The sequence below is a fragment of the Rutilus rutilus genome (assembly GCF_951802725.1).
Source record: "Rutilus rutilus genome assembly, chromosome: 6".
Lineage (NCBI taxonomy): Eukaryota > Metazoa > Chordata > Actinopteri > Cypriniformes > Leuciscidae > Rutilus > Rutilus rutilus.
The window spans coordinates 28,913,202-28,940,668 of NC_140214.1; the positions used below are offsets into that span (position 1 = coordinate 28,913,202).

The following is a 27,467-nucleotide window of genomic DNA, read 5'->3' on the forward strand; positions in this document are numbered from 1 at the left end:
TCACATTAACAAATAATTATTTCAATAGACTAACAGATTCATTATAATGAATGTTCATTGTTAACACTAGCGATTTTCACTTACACTTAGGATCTATATGAGGATAAATATACAAAAAAGTATCAAATCAGAATCAATCTTCCCATTGTATTTACATATGGCAGACGTTTATCCAAAATAACTTACAGTACATTGCATTCAAGATATACATTTTTCCCTGGGAATTGAACCCATGACCTTGGAGTTGCAAGTACCATGTTCTATTTAAGCTGCAGGAATTTTTTCAAATGTTATTTTCTTATGTGGAACACACAAAAAAAGCTATTTTTGCAGAATGTCTGATTTGTTCCATACAAAGAGCACCATAAAGTACGGTATATTCCAATTCCCCTGAATCCAAACAGCATTGGTGGATACAGAGCAAAATGTAAATGATTATGCACATGTGCCCTTTCAAATATGCACTCCTAAAAATAAAGGTTCCAAAATGGGGTTTTCGATGCAATGCCACAGAAGAACCATTTTTGGTTCCCCAAAGCATCTTTGTGCAATGGATGTTTGAGGTTAATGGAACCATCGATGCCAATAAAGAACCTTTATTGTTAAGAGTGTGGCACCTCTAGACACATAATGTCACGTTTGATGTCATTGTTTCTTAAGTATCTTGTGATGGTATGTTTTTCCGCTATTTCATGTCATCTAAAGGCTTTATATATATATATATATATATATTATATATAACACGCATAGCCCATAAAGAGAGTTGTTTATGTCAGTATGTTTAATGGACAATACACAATTTTGATTATGTAAACCAACAACATTACAGTTTAACAGAGGCTACAATTAACAAAAACTTAGGATAGTTCACCCACAATTTTTTATTCTGTCATTAATTACTCACCCTCATGTTATTCCAAACCTGTAAGACTTGCATTCATCTTCTGAACACAAATGAAGATATTTTTGATGAAATCTGAGAGCTTTCTATCCCTGGGACTAAACCACTCAATTCATATGGATTAGTTTTACGATCACTTTATGAACTTTTTGAAGCATCAAAGAGTCGGTTGCGTTGCTGTCAATGGAGAGACAGAAATCTCTCGGATTTAATCAAAAATATCTGTTTTCCGTAGATTAACAAAAATCTTACGGGGTTTGGAATGACATGAGGATAAGTAAATGATGACAGAATTTTCATTTTTGTGTGAACTAACCCTTTAACTTGAACTTTACCCTGTCAATAGTGCAATCGTCCACATCTTTCATACATCAGCATCGGAGTACATATACATAATGTATGGAGAGGCTGAGTTTTAATATTAAAATCCTCTTATTTCAGTGTGGAAAGTGTCAAGCAGGTCAACTTTATAATGCAGCTGGACTGTGCACATTTGTTTTAAACACTTAGCTTATGTTCTTACTCTTACATCCATGCATTAAATGTACATGCTTGAAAGAGAGCAGTTTTCCAAAATATTTGCTTTAACTTCTCAGGTAATGTCAATGGTATGTGACCCTGTTCAGATGCAGCCAAAATTACAACAATGGTTACAAATTGTTTGATCAAAACAATCCTAGGGACAATTCAGTTGCCAATGGATATTTGTAGGGACCAATATCCCTACTAAAGTCAACACGCTTGCATAAAATTTAGTCACATGGAGCACTTTATGATAGTTTAACTTATTTTGATAGTATACATCACTTTCATTGTCAAAAAGTACCTCAGATATTCTGCAAAAAATATGTTGTGTTCCATAGAAGAAATTCATAGAGTTTTTGAATAACATGTGAGTGAGTAAATGATGACTGAAAATTCATTTTTGGGTGAACTAACCCCCTAAAACATGAAATAGGTGAACAGTGGGTCAACTGCCAGTATAGATAAGGATTTAACAACCACAGTCCACATGCTGCCTGTGAAAGATTTATAACTTGCAACCCCAAAGATGGAATAAAACTATCCAAACCAAATGATCACATGCTGAACGTGCAACTTCTGGTGAAGCAAAGTCTTGAGAGGAAGTTGATCCTCATTCCACACACACACTTCTGTCTGGGTCAGTGTTCCAGATGCCCAGTGTACACACACACACACACTCCAGGGAGTCATTACGTGAGGGTCAGGGTTGTTAATTACCTCTAATCTGAGGAAGCTAAGGACCAACTGCACATGTACAGTAGCCAAGACCCAGGCACTTCCAAATGCAAAATGGCCAATGACTATTTATAAACAAGTTAACGTTGACCTAAATGCTAGAGCTTGAACTGTAGTAAGCGGCAAACCGAAGTAAGAATGAAAAGCAGAATAAGATATGTGACCCTGGATCACAAAACCAGTCACCAGTAGCACGGGTATATTTGTGGCAATAGCCAACAAAATATTGTATGGGTCAAAATTATCAATTTTTTTTTATGCCAAAAATCATTAGGATATTAAGCAAAGATCACTTTCCATGAGGATATTTTGTAAAATATATAAAACATTTATTTTTGTGAGTGAATGCAGCACAATCGCGAACATAAATGGACAACTTTAAAGGCGATTTTCTCAATGTTTAGATTTTTTTGCACCCTCAGATTCCAGATTTTCAAATAGTTGTATCTCGGCCAAGTATTCTCCTATCCTAACAAACCATACATATGTATTATTTCCAGTTTATTTATTCAACTTTCATTTGATGTATAAATCTCAATTTCAAAAAATTTACCCATGTGACTGGTTTTGTGGTCCAGGGTCACATATTTGTAAAAGAACTGGTTCTTTTTGCAGATTCAAGATGCAGTTCAAGGGGTCTGCCAATGTCATGGCTGGTTTAAAATGAATGAAACTGACATATTAATCAAATGGTATGCTAGGGCTTAGGCCCATAGCAGGGTCTGCGTACTGTCCTCGTTTCAACGCCATCTGCCTACAGGCAAGAGCGGAAACCAGATTATCTGATGAGCGCACTACAATCAAAGGCAACCGTGCACTTTCTCATTATCCCTGTGTGCATTTCAATACGAAGCTGATCTTTGATCAATGTCTATGCAGACACGCAACCGTAGGGACGCGGGACAGTTTCAAAAGGTCACCATGGGAATATGGCATGCACGTTATTGTTCTGAATGAAGTTGATAGGATATGACCTGTGATGTAGCTCATTGGTCTACTATAGGCAATTACAGGATAGATGCTTTAAATGTAGGCATATTGCCTTTGATAACATGGCACTTTCTGAGTCCCAATCAAGCCCAAATCTCAGTTTCCTGTCGTTCGGAGTTTACATTTAAATACATAGACTTAATGCAGGGCAGATAATCCTCTCAAAAAAAAAAGTCTGCTTTAAGACATCTTTTCAATTTTCATGTTGGATGCTGTTGTCATTGCGCAATGATTTCATCTATATGGAGAAAATCAATCGACCTTTTGCAAGATTAAGGCATGTCTTTTTTTCAGCTCAGCTGACTCTCATATGGTGGCAGATTGATGAGATCTTTGAGATTTTTGAGATTGATGAAAAGGTTTTAGTGATATCCGTGCATCATTAAATGTGAACGAATGTTTGACTATTCTTTTTAACTCTTTACTGAAAATAACGTCAGATTCCGTTAGAATAAAATCAAATGTTTACAATTTATTATGTCAGGTAAAATGATGATGACAATTACATAATCAGTTCAAAGATAATCGATACAAAACATCAAATGCTCTGGAATAAAGAGAGAAGATTCAATACCTTGACATTATAAAATACATGAAGCGAAGTGTTTTGCTCACACTTCACGGGCTGATCTGGGTTGCAGAATCGCGCTGATCCTCTCGTTGCATTTCTTTATATAGACAGACCAAGGCAGAAACCTCAATTCAAATGTAATCATGAGTTCACAGTGGGAATTTACATTAATTACCGTCCCAGACTTACTGGAGGCAGAAAATGATTTACATGGTAACATGTGCTAACAATGGGAATTTATCTCAAACTCTTTAAAACTTTATTACCTTTTGTTTTACTTCTTTGGGAATGAGACCTTTGTACCAGTCGCACTGAGACATTTCAAATGATACCAAACGTGTAATACTACTGTATGATAACTAGATGTACCGCATGGCGGTACAAAATATGACCGCCGCTCAGGCCTGCACTGGCTTTCCACAAAAATAAATGACGTGGAGCAATTTGGCTGTATTGCGTGTTTATGTATATACCTAAAAAAAGTAGTAGTATGTGCATGTCTGTCTGTGTGTGTGTGTATGTGTGTGTGTTTGTGTGTGCGCATGTGTGTTTGTGTGTGTGTGTCTGTGCGTGTGGATGTCAGTGTGTGTGCATACTTGCGTTTGTTTGTATTCCTGCATATGTGTGTGTGACAGTATCATCCTAAACCAGCAACCCTTCGCTCAACAGCACCATCTACAGGCCGATGAGTGTACAGTCACTAAATATGCACATAAATGAATTTATTTTATACCCCCCCATGGATGAAATTCTACGAAACTTAGCATACCCCCAGAGGATGTCAAGTTAATCATACACATGAAATATGGTGCAGTTCTGAACATCTCCACTGAAGATAGGGGCGATTAAAGCAGAATAATATTGCATTTTCATTTTTTATGGGAGGGGCGCAAATCACTAATGAGTGATTATGGGCTAGGTTGATGTGGGCCCTTAAGACCAACATACCATACAAATTTCTTCATCCTCGGTTCCACGGTTCAAGTAGTTATTTAGGAAAAACTGAATTTTTTGGGTTTGGGGGGGCCCAGCGCGGGGGGGGGGAGTGGCCCCCGGGGACCAAACGAATTTTTTCCGTAAAAGTCTAGTGGGGCTACATGCCCACCAAATTTCATGTTCCCCGGTGTTTCGGTGTCCCTGGTATCGTTGACGGAAAATTCAGTAGATTGACGGGAAAAAAAAACTAAAAAACTTTGACAATCGATTATGGGCTAGGTTGATGTGGGCCCTTAAGACCAACATACTTTGCAAATTTCTTCATCCTCGGTGCCACGGTTCAGGTAGTTATTTAGGAAAAACTGCATTTTTTGGGTTTGGGGGGGCCCAGCGCGGGGGGGGAGTGGCCCCCGGGGACCAAACGAAATTTTTCCGTAAAAGTCTAGTGGGGCTACATGCTCACCAAATTTCATGTTCCCCGGTGTTTCGGTGTCCCTGGTATCGTTGACGGAAAATTCAGTAGATTGACGAAAAAAAAAAAAAAAAAACTTTGACAATCCCTATATGACCGCTTTCGCTAGCTGCGCTAGCGGCGGTCATAATTATTCACATACATAGATTTTTGGGTGAATTTCAGGTGATCTCAGCATGATAGAAAGAGGGAACGGGGGAATGAGGGGGCAAGGGAAAAAGATGTAGATTAGGATTGGTTAGTTGAGACTTGCGTCTCGAATGATGGAGCTAGTTTCACAAGAGAAAAATTTCCAGAAAGGTCCTTTGTCTTCTCAGGGAGTGGTCGTTCCTCAAGTACACTGCCTGGCATTTATCTAATTTCTCAAGTCTTACTGTTGTTGTGTGCTTTTATTCTTTTTCTTTTCATTTTAAAATATATTCTCATCAGTGGCAGGAGACGAGGAGACAAAATGCTCCCTTTGTGTGTGTTGTTTTTTGATGTCCAATTTAAAGCCACGTTCAATGGTTTTCAGGTTAAATGGCCCTTAAAATAAGCAATTTAACTTACACTCTGAACAAGAAACCAATATTGTAATATTTGTTGTATGTTTATGTTAACTTAAAATTAAAGCCAAGGAGCATCAATGTTTTTTCATGCTTTAATTTCCATTTAGGTTTCAAAAATTATATCTATAATAATAATCATGAATATTTTGTTTATCTTTCATTTTTACCACAAATTGTTTCTTGGCCACTGTAATGAATTGTTAACAGTTTACTGATCTTTTATGTACTTGCTAACAAATGTTTAATTTAGTTTTTTTCATGTAATCAACAAGTTAATTTTGAATCATTTGTGATCAGTGATGATTATTGAGTCATTTGCTTCAGTAATTAGTGATTTACACATCAATATCATTATTACTTGTCTGTTTATTTTATTTTTGTACAGATTTTTTTTAAACATCTATTTACTTAAACATCTATATATTTTTGTATTAAATGTATAACTTGTTATAAATACAAAAAAATTATAAAAATAATTAAAAATAATTAAATTAACTAAAACTGAAACTGGCATAAAAATCATTAAAAACTATATTTATGTCATGACAACTCTTGGAGTGTTTGACAATGCTGATATGTTTGGTCTTGGCATAATAGATCAGTAAAGGACTTGCTCATGCCAAAAAACACACGACACGATGCTGTGAGCAAGACGTGCTGCTGCTGTACAATATTAGCGTACATGATTTACCCGTAGCAGATCTATACAGGTGGAGCTGGGGAAGGTGGGGGAGGGTTTCTAAAAGCTCACTGCACTGCTAAGGCAATGCTAACCAAGTATTTGAAGGTTGAGCAGCGAGCTCATTGGCTACTGATACAGCAGGAACCAATCAGCACCCTATGGAGAAAGATGTGATTGTAAGCAGATTGAGTTAAGGCTAGAGTTTCATGACAGAACTTTATATAGACATCATTAAAAAAATAAAAACATTACTAAAATGACAAAAACAGTAAAAAATAAAACCTGATTCAAAATATTAATAAAAACTATAATAGTATCTCAAAGATACTAAAATAATAACACTGGATCTGGGAACATTTTCATGGGATTCACCCACTTGGTTTTGTGCAAGTGTTTCCGCTATATGTCTGTGCACATTTCCAACAGGTATTTTGCTTCGTCCCACCTAAGAAATATGGCACCCATCATGTGACTTCAGTGGGGTCAGGCCTAGGCATAGAGACTTTATCTGGACTTTCCCATCTCCAGGCAGGATTAGGGTAATGCTCTTGTCAAACAGAGATGCTTCACAGAAAGCTCCAGATGGTCTGGAAGTCCTGCTGCCTGCCTATAGCAGGAACACATGCAGGGCTAGACAACAAGGGGCTTAAGGCGCATGTACATACACAAATGACGTATATGAGTGTTTGCTTGTGCACAACCAACAGTCTGTATACTAAACTATAAACTATAACTATAACTATAACTGATACAGATGGGGTGATTTCCAGGGGACCAGGGCTCTGGCGTAACCTTGGGTCACCCTGATTGCCCCACTCTCGAGGTGGGACACGGGCCTTCAACTAGTGTTGTAGTGGCCACATGTGTAACAGCCCAAGGGACGTACTGAGGAGGCTGCAGCCATGTGGCCCAGAGCTTGTTTTTCAGGGGAGGTTGCTCCCCTTTTTGAATGCCAATTTGAATTTCGCAGAATTTTACGGCGTAATCCAGGCCTACATTTGGGATGAATCGAATACTGTCCCCAGGAATGCGATGTTTTGGCTGGGGAACAGCGAGCTCTTGCTCAAGTTGATCCTGAACTCCATACTTTCTAGATGGCTGAAGAGCAGAGATCTGTGCACGGACAGTTCCTCCTTCGATTGGGCTAAAAGCAACCAATCGACGAGGTAATTCAGGACACAAACCCCTTTTTGCCTCAGAGGGGAGAGGTCTGCATCCACACATTTCATAAAAGTCAGAACAGTCCGAATGGTACGACTGTATATTGGTAAGCCACCCCCTGGAACGTGAATCTCAAGAACAGTCTGTGATGGGGAGCTATCTGGATATGAAAGTATGCGTCTTTCAGTTGTTTCAAAGTTAACATTCTGAACGGCCGTCCTATCAGAGCATGGTTCAGACATCACAAGTCGAGGACTGCCTTGAGGCGGCCTTCCTTCTTGGGAACGAGGAAGTAGCAGCTGTAAAAGCCTGAATCGCTGTTGGCTCTACTGCACCCTTTTCTAGCAGAACCTGTACTTTGTCTCAGAGGACGTGAGCGTCGGCGTCCAAGACCGAAGTGTGAGTCACACCCCTGAAGCGGGGGTCTGAGAGCGAATTGGAGCGAGCCACCCTTTAAAGCGACCATGTGTTTACCTCCCAACCCCCTATTTAGTTATTCTGGTTGTTGGGAGGTGAACACATGGTTGCTTTAAAGGGTGGTCTGGCCTTGGCAGGACTTAGTCCCCTCCCCTTCAGTGACTGCTTGGGCTGCTACAAAATGGGAAGCGCTTAGCTGGGCGGTAGCGCTGCTACACCTCGGGGCGGGCGCGGGAGCTGGCTTGGTGTGCTGCTGAGTTGACGACGACTTAGGGCAACTAGAAGCAGTAGATGAGCTCGCCTACTTTAGTAGGAAGTGGCGCATAACCTGCAACGCTTTATAGGCCACCGTGAGAGGCTCATCAAAGCCGTGCAGAACCGAATAGGCCAGAGGGAGAGACAGGAATGACAATGACAAAAAAATTTGAGAATGACAAAAACTAACAGAATGACAGAATCAGTGATGGCAACATCGATTATAAGCTTTGCCTGTTTCTTTCAGCTATCTCTGGAGGTGCATGATACAATATATTATGTATTTTTTGTGTCATCTTTGTACTTGATGTTTGAACAATGACTGTTCCCCAAAACCTGAAAGACTGAGCCCTGGTTGAGCCCATCAGAGTGAGTTGGGTTGTTTTCTGAACTTTCTGAAGATTGTCATTAAGAGACAGTGATGTTGGTGTAACAAACAAATAAATGAATAACATAAAAATAATGTAAATAAATATATTTAATTTTAACACAAATATCCAATAAATATTTAAACAATGCTTTGTATGTCTTTTTGGTTGCACTTCTTTCTTTTATTCATGTTAATTATTTTATTTATCTTAATTATTTTACTCAATGTCAGACTGACATCTGATGATCTTTTTTGTGTAAATAAATACAGTATTTCAGCATGATCAATTAAAACATGAAATCAATCAGCTACTGCAATATTTTGGGTGTGGGTATTTTAGATGTATGGCATTTGGAAGAATTTGCTAATTGTTTTTAAATCATCTCTGCATTCAGCTGAAGAGTCATTTTATGTATTCCTTAAAAATTGTTTTTCTCTCCTCAGTTTGATGTCTGGCTTGGCAGCACTGGATGCTAAATGTTCCAGTCGACTGGGCATCATGACAATTTCTTATTATCTGTGGACGACCTTTGTGGCTGTGGTGGTGGGCATCGTCATGGTCATCATCATCCACCCGGGTGGAGCTGCCCAGAAGGAGGACTCGGAGGACAGCGGGAAGCCCATCATGAGCTCTGCTGATGCGCTACTGGACCTTATCCGGTAAGCCTGTGCTATTGTGTATCTGTGTATCAACACTAAAAAACAACAACAACCACATTATGGTATTTTCCATAAAATCTATAATTAAGTAGAGGAAACCAGTTTGAGAAGTTTATTTTTCCTAGCTTTCACATGAGTCAAATTACCTTTACCTAATCAGGGATTAGGAAGATCCATACATCACATCAGCCTATTGTATTTGCTGAATATGCTAAGGTAATTATTGCATAGGCTTCAGTTAACTATCTAGAGAAATGCTGTTATTTCTCTCATGTTTTCAGTGATAGAATATAAAGGGTTCCAGACGCATTCTCACCTGCTGAGGCTTTGAACTGTCTGTTAAACCTAATGAGTAAAGCTCACGATAAGCCAGTTAGTGTTTGCTTGAGTAAATGAGCATGAAGTCTGCCCCAGTGACATTGTGTCAGTGTTCCAGTTGGTCAGTGGAACAGTTAGTCAGGAACTTTTCACAAACAGGTACTGTGTTAGAAAGGACTACAGAAAACTATAGATGCGTAGCCTGGAAATCCAGACCTAAATCTGAAAGATGAATGGTCTGGCATTGACTAATGAAAATCGGCCAGCTCGAGGGGCGGCACCAAGCATGCATTTGAAAATCTCACTGCACGCAATTGGATAACACTACGACCAATCACAACAAGCCCCATACGCTTAGCTACCAGCAGAGCTAACTGGTAGATTAGACTCTTGCCGTATCCCGTCGGCAAAACAGAAAAAACGCCCTTCTTGCAAAGGAATGATTCGAGCACCGTCTTCTGTTCCTCTTTTAGATAAAAAGCCAAATCTATCTCGTTCATTGTAGCGGCCAAAGCCATTTCAAACAACTGGTGTTCATCCATAGCCATCTTGCAATGTTAACTAATGACTTTGACGTCACAGCACTGTCGTCATCTGTTTAGCTCGCCTCTGGCCCGCCTATATCAGATAACCCGATGTGATTGGTGCAGTTCAGATTGAGGGGCATATTTAATGAGCATCATTACTCGACGCCAGAGTAACTCGCTGAGCAAATTCAACTTGTGCTCTCGCAAGAACTCTGGATTTCCAGGGAAATAGATACGGGGTGCTTCTCAATATCCCTCTTCGTCTCCTCGCTCCTTCGTCCTCCATCCTATGACCTGGAAACCGATCGAGCTCAGCCATCTTGAAGGACATCTCAATTCTGTAACTGCACCGCGACGAGGCAAGGGTCGAGGAGTGAGGAGGCTTCCTGAGGAGTCATAAGCGAGGATACACCCGTGTAAATTCTACTCTAAATTCTACTTATACTTTACCTTTGCAGTTTATATAAACCACACATCTCACATATTTCAACAGGGTATCTTGCTTTATTATTATTTATTATAAATTTCTTAAATAACCAAACTTTAACAACATAAGGGCAGATCCTTTGAGCACAGCTGATGACGCTATGAAGTGACGCTCGAGTGATCAAGTATTCCAATGTATAAATAAGCTTTCCTTCGATTCCTCCGTCCTCATTTTCTTTCCTTACAGCCTTCCCTCGCATCCTATAGTGGGTCGAGCTGAGACGCGAGGAAAGGAAGCGAGGAAAGGAAATGAGGATGCACAAATAAGAATTGAGAAGCATCCAAGGATTAACATTCCTTCACCATATCATTCCTTGACTATTGAGGTTATGTAGTCCTCATAGGTCAGGAAGGGAAAGGCAGCTCGAGATCTTGACATTCCTTCAACTATGCTTGACTATTGTGGTTAGTTAGTTAGTTAGTTAGTTAGTTAGTTAGTTAGTTAGTTAGTTAGTTGGCTTGTTTGTTTGTTTGTTGGATGGTTAGTTAGTTTGTTTGATGTTGAATAGTTAGTAAGTTGGTTAGTTAGTTGAAATGGAGTTCTCAACAGGGGAAAGATCCTGACATTCCTTCCACCAGATAGGTTAGTTAGTTAGTTAGTTAGTTAGTTGTTTGGAGGGTAGTCAGTCAGTTAGTTAGTTAGTTAGTTAGTTAGTTAAATTAAGTTTTATGTAACAAAGTTCGGGAGGAGCATGTTCAGGTAATCATCCAATCAGCACAAGAAGAAGCCAGTATAAATAAAGCCTTCCCTTACCTCCTGTCTCATGACAAATTTCTCAGCATCCCGCTACCACCCCATCACCTCACACTAGGCTGGGTCTGCTCATAGATACCTATGATCTATACATTCATAGGGGGGAGTACTCTGGGGTCGGGCCGAATTCCGAGCTCGGAGCCCTCCCCCCGGACAGCAAGCCAAATACGCATTATAATATTACATCAGATTTCATTAACATGTGAACTCGTGAATTCATATGTAGTCCTTAAAAGGGCAAAGAGCCCCACACCTTGACATTCCTTCCACCAGATAGATTGACATTCTTTCCACCATGCTTGACTATTGTGGTTAGTTAGTTAGTTGGCTTGTTTGTTTGTTGGATGGTTAGTTAGTTTGTTTGATGTTGAATAGTCAGTAAATTGGTTACTTAGTTGAAATGGAGTTCTCAACAGGGGAAAGATCCTGACATTCCTTACACCAGATAGGCTAGTTAGTTAGTTAGTTAGTTCGTTGTTTGGAGGGTAGTCAGTCAGTTAGTTAGTTAGTTAATTCATATGTAGTCCTCAAAAGGGCAAAGAGCCCCACACCTTGACATTCCTTCCACCAGATAGATTGGCATTCTTTCCACCATGCTTGAGGTAGGGTTAGGGTTTGGTTAAGGGTGAGTTGGATGTAATTATGCACAATTTAATATTACTATTATAATGTAACATTAAGTAACACGGAAACCCTAAAATAAAAGGTTACTGATTTCCATATCCTCTAAAACACATCCATTACTCACTCATTTCATTCTCCATCACAAATTTTCACCACATTTGTTAATTAGTCAGTGAGTCCCCATTGTCAGGAGGGGAAAGACAGCCCTAGATTTTGACTTTCCTACCTCCATCCTTGACTGTAGGTTAGTTGCACATAAACCTAGCTATACATAAAGGCAATTGCACCTTCACATGTTCTATGTTGATTTCCAGGCATAATGAATTTCTTTCAGCCTGAATGTCTGTGGAGATGTTAGTGGCTGTGATGTTGAGGGATCAGGAGAGCTTAGACATGGCTCAGTTTAGGGTTGGCTGAGGACAAAGGAATGGAGAATTTCTCACCCACCTGTCACCTGTGCTGCGTGACAGAGCATGACCCTGTGTCATTGGAGTGTGTGCTGAAGACTGAAGCCTAAACTGATTACTGATCTGAGCCTGAGACCATATGGCCCTTATTGAGGTGATAAAAGAGGAGGAAACTATTTACATTCAGCCACAAGATTAGCTCAGTTTATTAACGGCGCATTTCACGACAAAAGTCTTAGTCAGGTAGGCTAAGAGATGTACCAAATTAGCACGTGATGTTTGTGACGTCCACTGGGAGGCTATTTGGATCTTCGTTTTCTGGGTCCCTCTGTGCTAACTAGACAGTGTGTTGGTAAAACTTGGATTAGGATTAGTTGGCTGTGTGTCACAATGTGCACTCATTTGCAACGCTCTTAATGCGTTTTGTTGGTGATGGGAAGAACATACGCTTACACCTTTCTAATTGTACTTGTTTGCATTTACCTTAACCTAAAAATTAAATATAATAACAGCATTTTATACATTTGAATTGCAATGACAATGTTTGTTTTTGAGGAGACTTGTCATTCACTCTTCTTCTTCTTCTTCAGTTGTGCAATGTGCAAAAAAATACCATGACTGGTCAACAGCAATGTTATGTTTTGGAACGTTGGTCCCATGGCTAACTTAATTAGCTTAATCAGCAACACTTCCTCTTCATCCAGCTTCACCAGCTTAGTTTTGCTTGTCTGCCAGATAGATCAGCACCAAATCAGTAATCATAATAAACCACCAGTTTGGTAATTTTCAGCAGGTTAGAAAAATTCAGAATGCCATTGAATTATCTGTGTAACCAACATTAGTACTCATTATTATGTTCATAAAAAACTTTCTTTCCTCCATCAGCAACATGTTCCCAGCCAACTTGGTCCAAGCAACATTTCAACAAGTGAGTTTTTATGTTTTTCCATTAGTTTTATGCCCTGTTCCTTGCAGGAGCATGACACCAAACATCTGTATTTTTGCCTCCAAAATATATTTATTATTCATAACCATTTTATGCGTATTGTTATTGGCTGATGTTAAATTTGTGTTCATATCAGTCAGTATTGTGCAGCTCATTTTGCCCATTTAGAATACATCTACTGCTCAATTCAAGTTATTCTAATAATTTAAGAACATTTAAATATATTCTTTATTGTTCTCAAAATGAATATCCATTTTTCATACTGTACATTATAATGTTGTGATGACTGAATTTACTTTTAAACTAAGTGTTTTATTTAATCTTAACAAATTAGTTAAGAATTGTAATTTCAGCTACAACATGGAAAATAATTATCAGCGTATCTTATGATTTTAATATATGTGCATGTGTGTGCGTGATGTTTAAAATAACCCTGTACTTTTGGTATTGTATACCGTGACTTTTGCTGTAAATTTGTTTTATATGCCATCTTAATTATGAATTCTATTTGAATTTCAGTATCGCACAAAAAGCATCCCTATCATGAAACCTAGACCCACCATCAGTCAGGACGTGCAAGAGACCACCACCAGACGGAACTTCATTTATGGAATCCAGGATGACAATGGCACAGACATCCAGAACTTCTCCCTTGAACTGACGCCTCCTCCCGATGTGGTCTTCCGAACGCTTCCTGGCACCAGCGAAGGCATGAACGTCCTCGGTATCGTGATCTTCTCATCTACCATGGGTGAGTTGTAGCATCAGCTTCTGGAATTTCACAGCTTAATCCAGTCTATTTAATAAATACTCAAGTGTTCTTGTCATTTAGGTATCATGCTTGGAAGAATGGGACCAAATGGCAGCGCTCTCGTCAACTTCTGCCAGAGTCTGAATGAAGCTGTGCTGAAAATTGTGGCCATTGTTATATGGTAATGACAAGCATGATCCCAAAACTTATGCATGACAGTAAACCAAATAACTAGAATCGCTACATTGAGAGTTATGTATGTTTGGTTCATGTCACCAAATTGTGCCTGAAAATTAGATAAAAAAATAAATAAAAAAAATGTATGAAGCATTTTGTTTATTTATTTATTATTATAAAGTGAAAAGCAGTAATTTGTTTAATTTTATTTGTTTTTTAAGTCGGGCATTTGAATATTTATACAAGACCACAAACATGTCAAAGATAATTTGACGCAATTTTTAGGCTCCCCATTGTAAACACTATAAAGTGCAGATTCACTTTGAATGAAAATTGTGCCTAATTGCGTTTTTTTCACATGCATTAACTGCACTGGTTTAGTGCCCGATTCACTACAGGAAATGTACATATAAATGGAATCATTTCAGTATCATTTACCTGAAACTATGATATTATGATATAAATATCCTTTATTTCAAACACGGCTGTTGCCATGATCACTAGACCGACTTAAGCATCTCTTTAATACAACCTAGACTACATTCATTTGGCGGTTAAAGTGTGATGCGAAATGCATCGGGCAATTTTTGTGAATGAAGCGCAAATATAATGAGTTAATTTACATAGAAAGGAGGCATGTTAGTGCGAAAGGAATACCAATGACTTCATTTAAAGAGGCAATTTTATCCCCTTTTACAAAGTCTTGGTTTTGTTTTTTAGGTCTACTAGAACAGGTTTTCGTGTTTAAATGGTCAAAAGCCACATTATTTTTCACATATTGTTGCAGCACCTCTCTTCCCAGTCTGTCAGTGACGCTCTGTTTAGTTCCTGTCTCTATGAAGCCCCTCCTTCTGAAAAGCACAATGTGCTCTGATTGGTCAGCTGGATCAATGTGTTGTGATTGAATTTAGTGAACTCTCCCCTAAGAATGCTGTGTTTCTGATGCAACACTGCAGGTACTTCCCATTTGGGATTGTGTTTCTGGTGGCTGGAAAGATCTTGGAAATGGACGACCCCTCAGCTATGGGGAAGAAACTGGGCTTCTACGCCATCACTGTGGTCATGGGGCTTGTGCTTCATGGCCTGTTCATCCTGCCTTCCATGTATTTCTTCATTACGAAAAAGAGCCCCATCGTCTACATCCGAGGGATTTTACAGGCCCTTCTCATCTCATTAGCTACTTCATCCAGGTAAGAGTACTTTTATGCATATTCATATTTTGAGCTAGATTATAATAAACGAAACCGTATTTGAACAGATTTTAAAACACTAGGCATCATACACTTATCAGCTTTGTTAATAGATAGTGAAAAACTAGGCAGCATCATACACTGAATGACTGAGAATCACACACAAGACTTTCAAGTGCCAACACTTGCGCAAACTTATGCAGAAAGATACACGCGCCACATTGCTAGGAGACACAAACAATGTGTTCTAAAATCAGCTTAAAATATCAAAGGTATTTGAAATTCTCAAACTGCAGAGAATCATACACTAAGCAATTTTGCTCAGAATCTGAAATGTACAAACTACGAATCTGGGCAAAGGTTCTTCTAGTGTATTCCAGCCTTGAAAATAGCACAAATGTAAACCACAAACTTTGATGCTCTTGCGTTCTACTACAGCTCTGCCACACTGCCTATCACCTTTAAGTGCCTGCTGGAAAACAACCACATCGACCGACGCATCATCCGCTTCGTACTTCCTGTGGGTGCTACTATCAACATGGACGGCACTGCCCTATATGAGGCCGTGGCCGCCATCTTTATCGCTCAAGTCAACAACTACGAGCTGGACTTCGGCCAGATCATCACCATCAGGTAGGGTGCGATGGGGAATTTTGAATAATTAAGAAGTATTGAATAAAGAAGTCTTTTATACTCACCAAAGATGCATTTATTTGATAAAAATATTGTAAAAAAAAGTAATAATGTGACGTATTATTACAATTTCATAGAACAGTTTTCTATTTGTATATAATTTAAATAGTAATTTATTCCTGTGATGGTAAAGCTGAATTTTCAGCATCATTACTGCAGTCTTCAGTCACATGATCCTTCAGAAATCATTACAATATGCTGATTTGCTGCTCAATAAACTATTATTATTTATTAGTATTATCAATGGTAAAAATAGCTCTGCTTGCTTAATATTTTTATGTAAATCATGATACATTACAACTCAAAAGTTTGGGGAAAGTAGGATATTATTAAAAAAGGGAAAATAAATGAATACTTTTATTCCGCAAAAAATGCATGAAGTGATAAAGACATTTATGTATACTTATTTCTACTTCAAATAAAAAATGTTCTTTTATTCATCAAAGAATCCAGAGAAAAAATTCCAGAAAATATTAATATTAAGTAGCATAAACCTCATGTTCGATTTCTGAAGCATCATGTGACACTGAAAACTGGAGTAATGATGCTGAAAATTCAGCTTTGATCACAAGAATAAAATTACATTTTACAATATATTCACATAGAAAACAGTTATTTGACATTGTAATAATTTTTCACAATATTACTTTTCACTGTATTTTTAATCAGATGCATAAGAGACTTCTTTCCAAAGTAATACTATATTATATTAAAATATTCATGTCATTATTATATAGTGTAATACAGATGTATCTTGCTATATTTGATTGGATTCTGTTATTTGATTTATCTGTCATTATTCAACTTAAATACTTAATACAAAAAAAATGACATTCAAGGAAAATTTGATAGAGCATTTAACATAAATGGAAAATCATTATGATGGATTAATTCTATTTATCCAGCAAAAATCAGATAACAGATGTCATAATTCCCCAGTATAGTGAAATTACCAAGTTAATTCATAGATCAGATATCAGTAAGTTCTTCCTCAAGGATAATATTTCTCTGCTTCTTACTTCAGCATCACTGCTACAGCGGCCAGTATCGGTGCTGCCGGCATCCCACAGGCCGGCCTGGTAACCATGGTGATAGTGTTAACCTCAGTGGGACTTCCTACAGATGACATCACTCTAATCATCGCTGTGGATTGGGCGCTGTAAGAAATCAGACACGCAGGAATTTCTCTCATACATTTCCACTATAAATGCAGAGTTTTCCTCACAATCTTGTGTATCTGTTAGGGATCGGTTCAGGACGATGGTGAACGTGATGGGTGATGCTCTGGCCACAGGAATCATGGCGCACATATGCAGAAAAGACTTTGTGAAGGAGGGCGAGGAGGTGAGAATAGGTTCTTATAAACAATAAAGGCCCGATAACCCACGGCAAAGTTCTTTTTCGTTCTTCACTTGGTGGTAAAAAGAAGTTCAAAACACCTTTGCAGTGATATATTGAACATCCCAACGCCGTCCACAATGCTGAGACGCGGTTTAGATGAATATGTACTGCGTGCTTTCCTTTCAATAACTGTCATGATATGAGGCAAGACACGGGTCGTGGTCTTCATTAAAGAGGGTTTATTTGGCTACAGCACGGAGTAGCGTAAGCCATGCGTTGGACTCAAACAATAACAGTAAAACAGTCCCCTCTACTGGTTAGCATACCCAAACTACAGTAGCTTAACATGGACAAAAGACAATCTCACAACATCTCCCCCTTTTGGAAGTTAGCAATAACAAGATCCCAAACATCTGCATTTTGCAATATTAATTAAATCTTACATTTTCTTAAAGGGTTAGTTCACCCAAAAATGAAAATTATGTCAGTAATTACTCACCCTCATGTTGTTCCAACCATGTAAGTCTTTCGTTCATCTTCGGAACACAAATTAAGATATTTTTGATGAAATCTGACAGAATTTTGACTCCTCCATAGGCTTCCAGTGTGACCGAAACTCACCGGCCCAGAATAGTTATTAAAACATCGTTAAAATAGTCCAAGTAACTACAGTGGCACTACATTAAGTTTATCATGCGACGAGAATACTTTTTGTGCGCAAAAACAAACAAAAATAACGACTTTATTCCACTTTTCATTTCCTTCTCTCTGGGCCTCGTAGTGTTTTTGCGCTGCGCTTCTGTGTTGCACGTCATCACGCAACACTCACATGACCGGCGTCGACCAATAGTGAGCCTACGTGGTGACGTGTAACACAGACGCGCTGCGCAAAAACACTACGCAAACCAACTAGACATCCAGAGAGAAGGAAATGAATAGTGGAATAAAGTCGTTATTTTTGTTTGTTTTTGCGCACAAAAAGTATTCTCGTCGCTTGATATACTTAAGATTGACCCACTGGAGTCACTTGGACTATATTAACGATCTCTTTAATAACTTTTCTGGGCCAGCAAGTTTCGGTCACACTGGAAGCCTATGGATGAGTGAAACATGGCTCAGATTTCATCAAAAATATCTTAATTTGTGTTCCGAAGATGAACGAAGGTCTTACGCGGTTGGAACAACATGAGGGTGAGTAATTACTGACAGAATTTTAATTTTTGGGTGAACTAACCCTTTAAACAATATAACAAAAATAAATGCAACAACTTTGTTATCAAATAACATCTTCCTTTTTTTTCATTAAGTCTTGGCAAATAGTCTCAGAACGGTGCAGGACGTCACAGGGGTAGACTGCCCTCAGTCCTGAAAGGGGTTATTCTGCACTTTTGAACATCATCAGTCTTGTAACCTAAGAGGCACTTTTATCTCACGGTCCCTGGAAGTTCTTCTCACAGGAGTAGATGGTGGAAGGGGAGACCCTGAGGAAGGGCCTGCTGGTAGCTGGCTCACTGGTGATTCCGGCGGTGCAGTCACATCTGTCGGTGGGGAACCGCTGTCCTGCTGAGACGCTGTAGGCTGAGCACATTGCTGTTCCGCAGAAGGTTCGGTCTCAGGAACAGTCTGGAGGTGACGCCTGTTCCGACGGGTCACATTCCCATTGGCCATCTCCATGAGGTAGGATCTCGGCTCCTTGGACTTACTGATGACCCTGGCAGGTGTTGTCCATCCCTTCTCCCCATCGAGCTTCACTCTAACAGTTTGACCAGGGTGACGTTCAGGGAGCGCGCATGCCAAATGCCTGCGGTTGTAGTTGAATCTGTATGAACCTTTTGCTGTTGCGTCCTTCATGTAGACTTGATCCGGGTTGAATGGACGTGGCAGCAATGTCTTCTAGGACCGGAACAGTAGTACGGATTTGTCTACCAGTCATGAGCTGTGCTGGACTTTCCCCTGTTGCTGCATTTGGTGTAGAGCGATAACCCATTAGGGCTAAGCAGGGGTCAGGCTGTTTGAGGATGTACTTGGCAGTCTGAACAGCCCTTTCTGCAGCTCCGTTCGACTATGGATAATGTGGGCTGGAGGTAATGTGAGTGAAACCATACCTCTGTTTGAAATCTTGGAACTCTGCTGATGTGAACTGTGTCCCGTTGTCACTGACCAGTTCTAGCAGGATGCCCCATCTCACAAAAATGTGCTTGAGCTTGTGGTGGTGGTGAGGGAAGCAATCTCAATGTCTCTAGAGAAGTAATCGACAGCGACAAGAAAAGTCTTACCCTCTAACTCGAACAGGTCAACAGCAATCCTTTGCCATGGGCCACTGGGCAGGGGAGTGGTTACCAGTGGTTCACGTCTTTGTGTAGGTTTGTGCTCTCTGCAAAAGTCACATAATTTCACTTTGTTTGTGATCTGTGCTCCGATGTTTGGCCACCAAACTGTCAACTTGGCTCGCTCCCGACACTTGGTGAGGCCCTGGTGACCTTTGTGCAGTTGGTCCAGGACCCCAGCTCTGAGTACTGCTGGAACTACTATGCGGTCGTGGTATAGTACCAGACTGTCCGACTCTGATAAGTGACTTCTGGCTGCATAGTATCCACGCAGTGGTGAGCCCTCCGCCATTTTGCGAGGCCACCCTTTTCTGATGAATGTGATTACTTTTTGAAGTTCAGCATCGCTTTGTGTGACTCTGCGAATTTCCTCGAGCTTGGGTGACTTGATTGGTTTGCTAGCCACCATAGTGTTCACATATGCCTTTACTTGCGTTTCTGTTTCAGGCACGTAACTGTCTTTCAGTGGATGTCTGGAGAGTGTATCTGCGACTACTAGCTGCTTACCGGGAACATGTTCAGCAGTGACGCTGAATCGCATGAGGCGCATAAGCAGTCTCTGACATCGTAGTGGCGTTTTGTCCAGATCGTATGAGTTGATCAATGGCACCAGTGGCTTGTGGTCAGTTTGTAAACGGACCCGGCCCATACCTTGGATGTAGCGGGCGAAACGTTCACAAGCCCAGACAGATGCCAGACACTCCTTTTCGATCTGCGAATACCTCTTCTCCGCATCAGTGAGTGTGTGCTAGCAAAAGGCAACGGGCCGCAACTCTCCATCGTGGTCTTGCAACAGGGCAGCACCAAGGCCATAACTGCTGGCGTCGGCGCTGACCACTATTGGTTTGTTGGCGTCGTAATAACAAAGGGCTGGTGCAGCCATGAGCATTGCTTTTGCTTTGTTAAATGCTTGCTCCTGAGGCTCACCCCAAACCCACGCAGTCTCTTTCTTGAGCAGGTTAGTGAGTGGATGCAACACTGTAGACAGGCCTGACAGGAATTTTCCAACATAGTTAACCAGTCCGAGCACCTGCCGCAGCTGCTCCACGCTGGACATCTGAGCGATAGCCTCCACTTTGCTCTCATCAGGCTTCACACCATCCGCGCTAATGATGTGTCCAAAGAATTGCAGTTCAGTCTTTCCAAAGTGACACTTGGCCCTGTTGAGCTTGAGACCGGACGCCTTAACCGTCCGCAACACCGCATCGAGATGGCGGTCATGCTCCTCTTTTGTAGATCCGTAAACCAGGATATCATCCATCACAACGACAGTCCCTTCTAGGCCTTTGAGCAGGTCGGTCATCAGCCGCTGGAAAATCTCAGGCGCTGATGTAATGCCTAATGGCAGATGTTTGAAGCAAAACAGGCCCATTGGGGTAATGAAGGTTGTCAATCTTTGGCAGCTGGGGTCCAATGGAATTTGCCAGAACCCGCTAGAGGCATCCAGAGTGAAGAAAACCTTGGCTCCTGCCAGCTTAGGTGTTATATCTATTGATAGCATTGACTCTTGCCACCAGCCCCATGCGCTTTGCCACTGCCTTGCCCAACAAGTTACTAACATACTGTCCTTTTATGACTGTAATCCAGTATTGGTATTTCTGACCTTTGTATGTAGTGGTGGCAAGGAACTTACCCACGCATCGGACTTTCCCGCCTGGGCTGTACACTGTTGGCCTGGACTTGTTCAGTTTTGGTTTTTGACGTAGTTTGCTGAAAGTCTCTTCAGTCATAACGGTGGTATCAGCACCTGTGTCGATTTTAAAATCCACCAGACTGCCATTCACTAGTAGCTCTACATCCCAGTCAGTATCCGGGTTTGACTCCTCAATGATGTTTGGCTTTGACTTTGTGGTTGCTCTCAGGAATAGTTCTCCAAAAAAAAATTAATCCTCATCTGAATCCATAACGGCCTCTGCTCTGACTTCTTTCAGCATCTTGGATTTACACACGGCCTCGAAATGTCCGATATTATTGCACTTTCTGCACCTTTTGTTACGGGCTGGACAGCTTTCCTTTTTATCATGCATCCTGTTGCATCTCTGACAGTTCAGTTTGTTCTCACTGTATTTCTGTCCTTGTCCCTGCCGTGGTTTATCATAGCTCCTCCTTGTGCTATTGTACTGTTTCTGTCTCACCTCATTCACTGTAGTTTCCTCACGCTCTGCACTTTGTTGTTTCACTTGTTCACTTTGCCGTGCAAGCTGGATGGCTCTCTCCAGAGTCAGGTCCGCCTCTAGCTGGAGTTTTTGCGAAACCTCTTTGTCCATTATTCCGATGACGATCCGGTCCCGGATCTGCTCGTCCTTCCCCGCACCGAACTCGCAGTGCTGCGCGAGCTCGTACAGGCTCCGCACGAAAGCTTCAACTGTCTCACCGGCCCTTTGGCTCCGCTTATGAAAACAGGCGCGATCATGGATGACGTTTCTTTTTGGGACAAAGTGTTCATCAGACTTCTGCATCACTAGATTAAACTCATACTCTGGATGTGGCATGGCCTCGGTTGCCGCAGGAAACACAAATGAGCCGTAAATAGGTTCGGCATCTCTCCCCATCGAGTACAAGAGCGAGTTCACCTGTACTTCGCTGCTCTCTTTGTCAAGTTTCGATGCTACTCTAAACCGGGAGAATCTCTGCCGCCATGTAAGCCACTCCGCTAGCTGTGAGAAATCGAACTGCTCGGGAGGTCCAAACTTTGCCATCTTGCTCTTAATGTCCGCGTGAAGTCCTTAATTCTGACACCATGTCATGATATGAGGCAAGACACGGGTCGTGGTCTTCATTAAAGAGGGTTTATTTGGCTACAGCATGGAGTAGCGTAAGCCATGCGTTGGACTCAAACAATAACAGTAAAACAGTCCCCTCTAGTGGTTAGCATACCCAAACTACGGTAGCTTAACATGGACAAAAGACAATTTCACAACAATAACAAAATAAACACACAACGAAAATGACTGAGGTGAGAAAACAGCAGTTAAGAAAGCATCTGATCATGGCGATGTTTGCACCAGCTCTGCAATTCATCACTCCAGTCACGTCATGTCTATTTATATACCACTTTACACCAGCAGTGGTCTCCAACCCTGCTCCTCAACACACCTGCCTGAAAGTTTCAAGGAACCCCGAACACCTTGATTATCTGGTTCCGGTGTGTTTGATTGGGGATGGAGCTGAACTCTTCAGGATTGGAGACCCCTAACTTTGAAACGAGCAGCTTAAAGGCCCCCTGAAATCAAAATTTAAGTTTTTTTAGCTTTTAGTATGAACACAGTATGTTAGCCTTAAGGTTATGAATTGAAAAATGTGCATTTAGGAGCTATAAGCATTCAAAACTTACAGTCTCCGACTTAAAATGGATCACAGATTTTTATGACATCACCGCGGACTCACATCTTCTGTCCAATCAAATGCTCTCTAGAATCTAAAGCGTCCCGCCCCGTAACGTTACTTGGCTCAAACTGATAGGATCTTACTCCAAAGATGGCTGGTTCATTTTCGTCCTCGTCATTGGTAGACGATTCAGTCCGTTGGTGCAGGAGAATGTGGCGGAGAAAAATCCTCTACTGTTGAATACAACGTATCATCGGCGCTCGGATTCGCCTCCATGGTGCTGTCAAGTACGACTTGCAGTCTGTGAGGGAAACTAAACGCTATTGGCTATTTGAAAAGGGGGAGGGGAGCCATTCAATATGTCCCACCTTAGCCTCCTGTTTCAGTGGAAATTACCTCAACGCATCATACAAAGCTGCGCGTACCAAGGCACTTCAGTGGGCCTTTAAGAGTATTAAACATGAATGGTTCCAGTTCTGTTTCCACTTGAGCTGGATTCAGCACGGCACAATTACAAACCTTTCCCGGCTCAGAATTCTCAGCACAGTTGGTTCTGAACTGTGACGGTAGAATACGTGTAGTGATGTTGCCACTCAGGATTGGTCATTTGTCTGTTTGTCTGGCTAGATTTTCTGAAAAAGATTTTCTGTAGCTGGCTAAGCGCACTATTTGAGCGACATAAACACGAATTAATGATAAAATTAAAAGAAATATCTGACCATCCTCAATAATGTGGTCACTATTTAAATCTCTTGCGTTACCAAGGAAATGACTGACACATTTGTATTACATTCCAAAGAGTGGCCGTTATCAACCCCACAGTGGAAAAAGAAACCATATCCGTACTGGCTGGGCCGGATCGGCACGGAATGGAAAGGTTAAGCAAAGAGAACGATTTGGCCCGACGGTGGAAAAGCGGCGAAAGCTTCCCCGCCATTTATGAGTTTTTCCGGCAATCCGTGTTTTCACTGTTATACGGTAGGGAGCGCTGTTACGCATCTTCAGAAATCTACAGCATCTCCGGATCCAAAAGCCTGTGAAGAAGAAGATCTGCGTAAAGCAGGGCTGTGTCCGAAATCGCATACTGTCTTGAGTAGGTACTTATTTCGAATAAGTAATTACTTCATGGCCGCTAAAGAATTACGTTCTATATAGTATGAATGTGTGTAGTATCCAGACGTACTACATTCGCCATTTTGTCATTATCATGTGACCTACCAGCGTCAGATACATCTCTTCACTGTCATTAATAAATCCTCTCCAGTGGCCTCATGGATAAGCACACTTCAGAATCTAGCCAGAAATAGTAGGTCTTCCGAGGACTTTTTGCTTACTCTTTTATGAGTCCTGTGAATTCGGACATACTACTTTTGTCACATATTTTTTTGCCTACTATATAGTAGGGAAGTATGTGATTTCGGATGCAGCCCAGAAGAAGCTGATAGAAGTCGTTTACGCACAAATAAGCTAATGTAATGTGTTCACTCGATCTATGTTTTGATCATCGATCCGGACAAATTTTGTTCGAAATGTTTTTTTGTGAAACTTATGCACATTTAAGTGTTAATAAAAAATAATGAATGAAGCTAGAATTAAATGTCTTTAAAAAGCAGAGGCTTTCTTTTTTGACATATTGGCCTATTTACTTTTAAATACAACAAAATATTCTGGAAGCCATGAAAGTTTTGTGAACATGATTAAAAAAATGCTGGTGCTGACTGGCAACTTAAAACTAAGTTTTAATAACTAAGGTTAATAAAGCAGCTCTCCAGTGTATTCATGATTTCACTCATCTGACCTTGACGAAACAGGAAAAGAGCCACACTATCTATTACGTAATCGTGACGGACCAATGATAACGGTGTTTACCAGCTAGAGCAAACTTTGGCAGACAGTTTCTAATGACCAAAAACAAACTCCAAACGAATTTCGTTTTGACCTGAATTTGTTCAGAATGATGTTCCACTTGAAGTATACTGGGGCCTCCCAATGCATGCGATGCCCATTTCACTCAGCAGTGGCTATAGAATGACGACTTTGTCTTCTCTTTACAGATTCCTCTCATCTGTGAGACCAAGCCTATGATCAGCATCCAGCAGATGATGTCCTATCAGAAAAACGGCTGCTTCCAGCCCCCTCCTATAGGCCCCATGAGGAAACCCGAGCACCTGTCGCCTGACGTGGCCCGTCTAGTGCAGCTGGAAGAGGGCATCAGGCCAGCCGACAAGAAGTCCCCTCACCTGTCTCCACACCATTATAAAAAAGACCATAAAGACAAAGAACATTGTACCATTGACATGAACGGTCTGGAGACCAATGTCTAGACTCCGTCAGAGACCAAAACAGAGCTGCAAGATGCCAGCCGTTCGCTTTCTCTACCTTTGGATTTTGAGAACATGTGCGTATGTCTTTGTAGGGAAGCTGAAGCGATCAGGGCCGTAAACCTTTGGACCCGCTTAGGGGATTTTCTGAACCCTGTTGACCTCCAGATGGCTGAGCTCCTCGTTGAAGCGTGTGGAGAAAGATCGGTGTACGTATGAGTGCTGTTGTTGTGTCCTTTCCATGTGATCTACTGGAGAGAAGAACAACATTCTGCATGGACAGCTTGGATATGTGTTGTTTATATTATACGTCATTTGCTGCTGAGATTGTTTTTCATCTTTTTTTATTATTTAAAAAATATATATATATATGTATTTCTCCGTTTAAATCCTCTCTTTCACTAACAGGGAGAGAAATAAACTGTCCCCTGAAGAAGATCTAACCACCAGTGATCACATACAGTGGCCCCAAGAAGTTTTTGGACACTTGTATTAGCTAGAAGTATTTGATTTAATTTGAACGTCAGAATGTCAATGCATCAGATCAGAGGTTTTAAGCCATTACCTCCATCCAGACCTACAGCCAACCCAGAAACCCCCTGGGAAAAAAAAAAGTGTAATAAATAAACATTATTATCTTAAATAGGGCTTAACCTTCGAAATACATTTACAAATATGTCTAAAAATCATCAAAAAACAAACAAAAAACAGTTGGTTAAAAGTTAGTTCCGAGAAGATGTTTATAAGCTAGTAAGAAATGCTCCAGCATCATTTGGTTTGATATTTTGTTATCTAATGCGATGACATTTATTGATTATCTATACAAATTACATGTGAATTAAGTGTCCAAATATTTTTGGGGATACTGCAAATGAGCGAGGTTTGCAATATACACTACCGTTTCAAAAAGTCAGTACGATTGAAAAAAAATTCTATTTTTTCACTCAGCAAGCCTGCATTAAATTGATACATTAAAGTGGCAGTGCATTTATGTTCCAAAATATTTCTATTTCTTCATCAAAGAAACCTGAAAAATATGTATAACCATTTCCTCAAAAATATTAAGCAGCACAACTGTTTTCAACATTGATAATAAGAAATATTGTACACTGAAAATGTAGCTTTGCCATCACAGGAATAAATAAATAAATAAATAAATAAATAAATATATATATATATATATATATATATATATATATATATATACACACACACAGCACCCATTTGAAAGGGTGGTGTGTGTATGTGTATATATTATGTATATAAAAAGTAATTTAATAAACATAATTTTCTATTATGCAAAGGCTTCCAGACCTGCAGCTCTTCAGACAGCAACATAGTGTCGGCCCAGATCCAGGTTCTGGGCCGACACCATGTTGCTGTCTGGGCATGGTTTCTTACCCCTGCTCTAGTGTATAACATCTTTACACAATCATCTTTTGGGTCAATCGCTACTAAAATGAATCCAAGAGAGGAACAAGGGGGAAGGACTTCCTTTGCAAACCTCTCTGAAATTTGTCAGAAGTGGGATTTATGGACTGACACGTACATGCCACACATTCCCAAAGCCTTACAGAACTTGTATGGATTCTTTGTATGAAAAATGTCAAATGTATTCATTGTGATTTAAATGCAATTCCATAAAATCATGACTCACTTGGTACGCCTGATGAAAGCAATGCATGTCTTCATTCCAAAGTTCAAAGACGAGACGTTTATGTAGACGCACATATCCAGTGGGTTCAATTTTTAGGAAATGGAGTATAAAAGTAACTCAAATTCACCAATACTTTCCTGCATGAAAATTGTTCAGAATAGAAAGTAGTAGCCCAACAGGAGGAAATGATCTACAACCAGTTAATCACTGGTTGATTAACTGGTTGTAAGATCCAGATAGTAGAGCAGAACAGCAGCATGTGGATGCGTAATGAGGAACGATTGCGGTGATGAGCAGAAGGTGGAGGGAAAGAGGTTTGCGTGGCCACATGGACGAGCTGAAACCCTGCAGGAAACAGAGCTGCCATTGGGCCGTTACATTGCAGGACTCACAAACTG

General features: G+C 40.4%; 1 protein-coding gene across 1 annotated transcript in view; it reads left to right on the top strand.

Moving 5' to 3' along the window:
• The window catches only part of slc1a7a (solute carrier family 1 member 7a), a 29,465-nt gene extending 3,700 nt beyond the window's left edge, over positions 1 to 25,765 (top strand). Inside the window, exons 3-11 of the mRNA XM_084412520.1 lie at positions 9,008 to 9,223; positions 13,225 to 13,267; positions 13,805 to 14,036; positions 14,118 to 14,217; positions 15,170 to 15,403; positions 15,842 to 16,036; positions 17,121 to 17,255; positions 17,341 to 17,440; positions 25,146 to 25,765. Coding sequence (XP_084268646.1) covers positions 9,008 to 9,223; positions 13,225 to 13,267; positions 13,805 to 14,036; positions 14,118 to 14,217; positions 15,170 to 15,403; positions 15,842 to 16,036; positions 17,121 to 17,255; positions 17,341 to 17,440; positions 25,146 to 25,415 — 1,525 coding nt within the window. The 3' untranslated portion in view covers positions 25,416 to 25,765. The remainder of the gene's footprint in view (positions 1 to 9,007; positions 9,224 to 13,224; positions 13,268 to 13,804; positions 14,037 to 14,117; positions 14,218 to 15,169; positions 15,404 to 15,841; positions 16,037 to 17,120; positions 17,256 to 17,340; positions 17,441 to 25,145) is intronic.
• Positions 25,766 to 27,467: the final 1,702 nt, after the last annotated feature.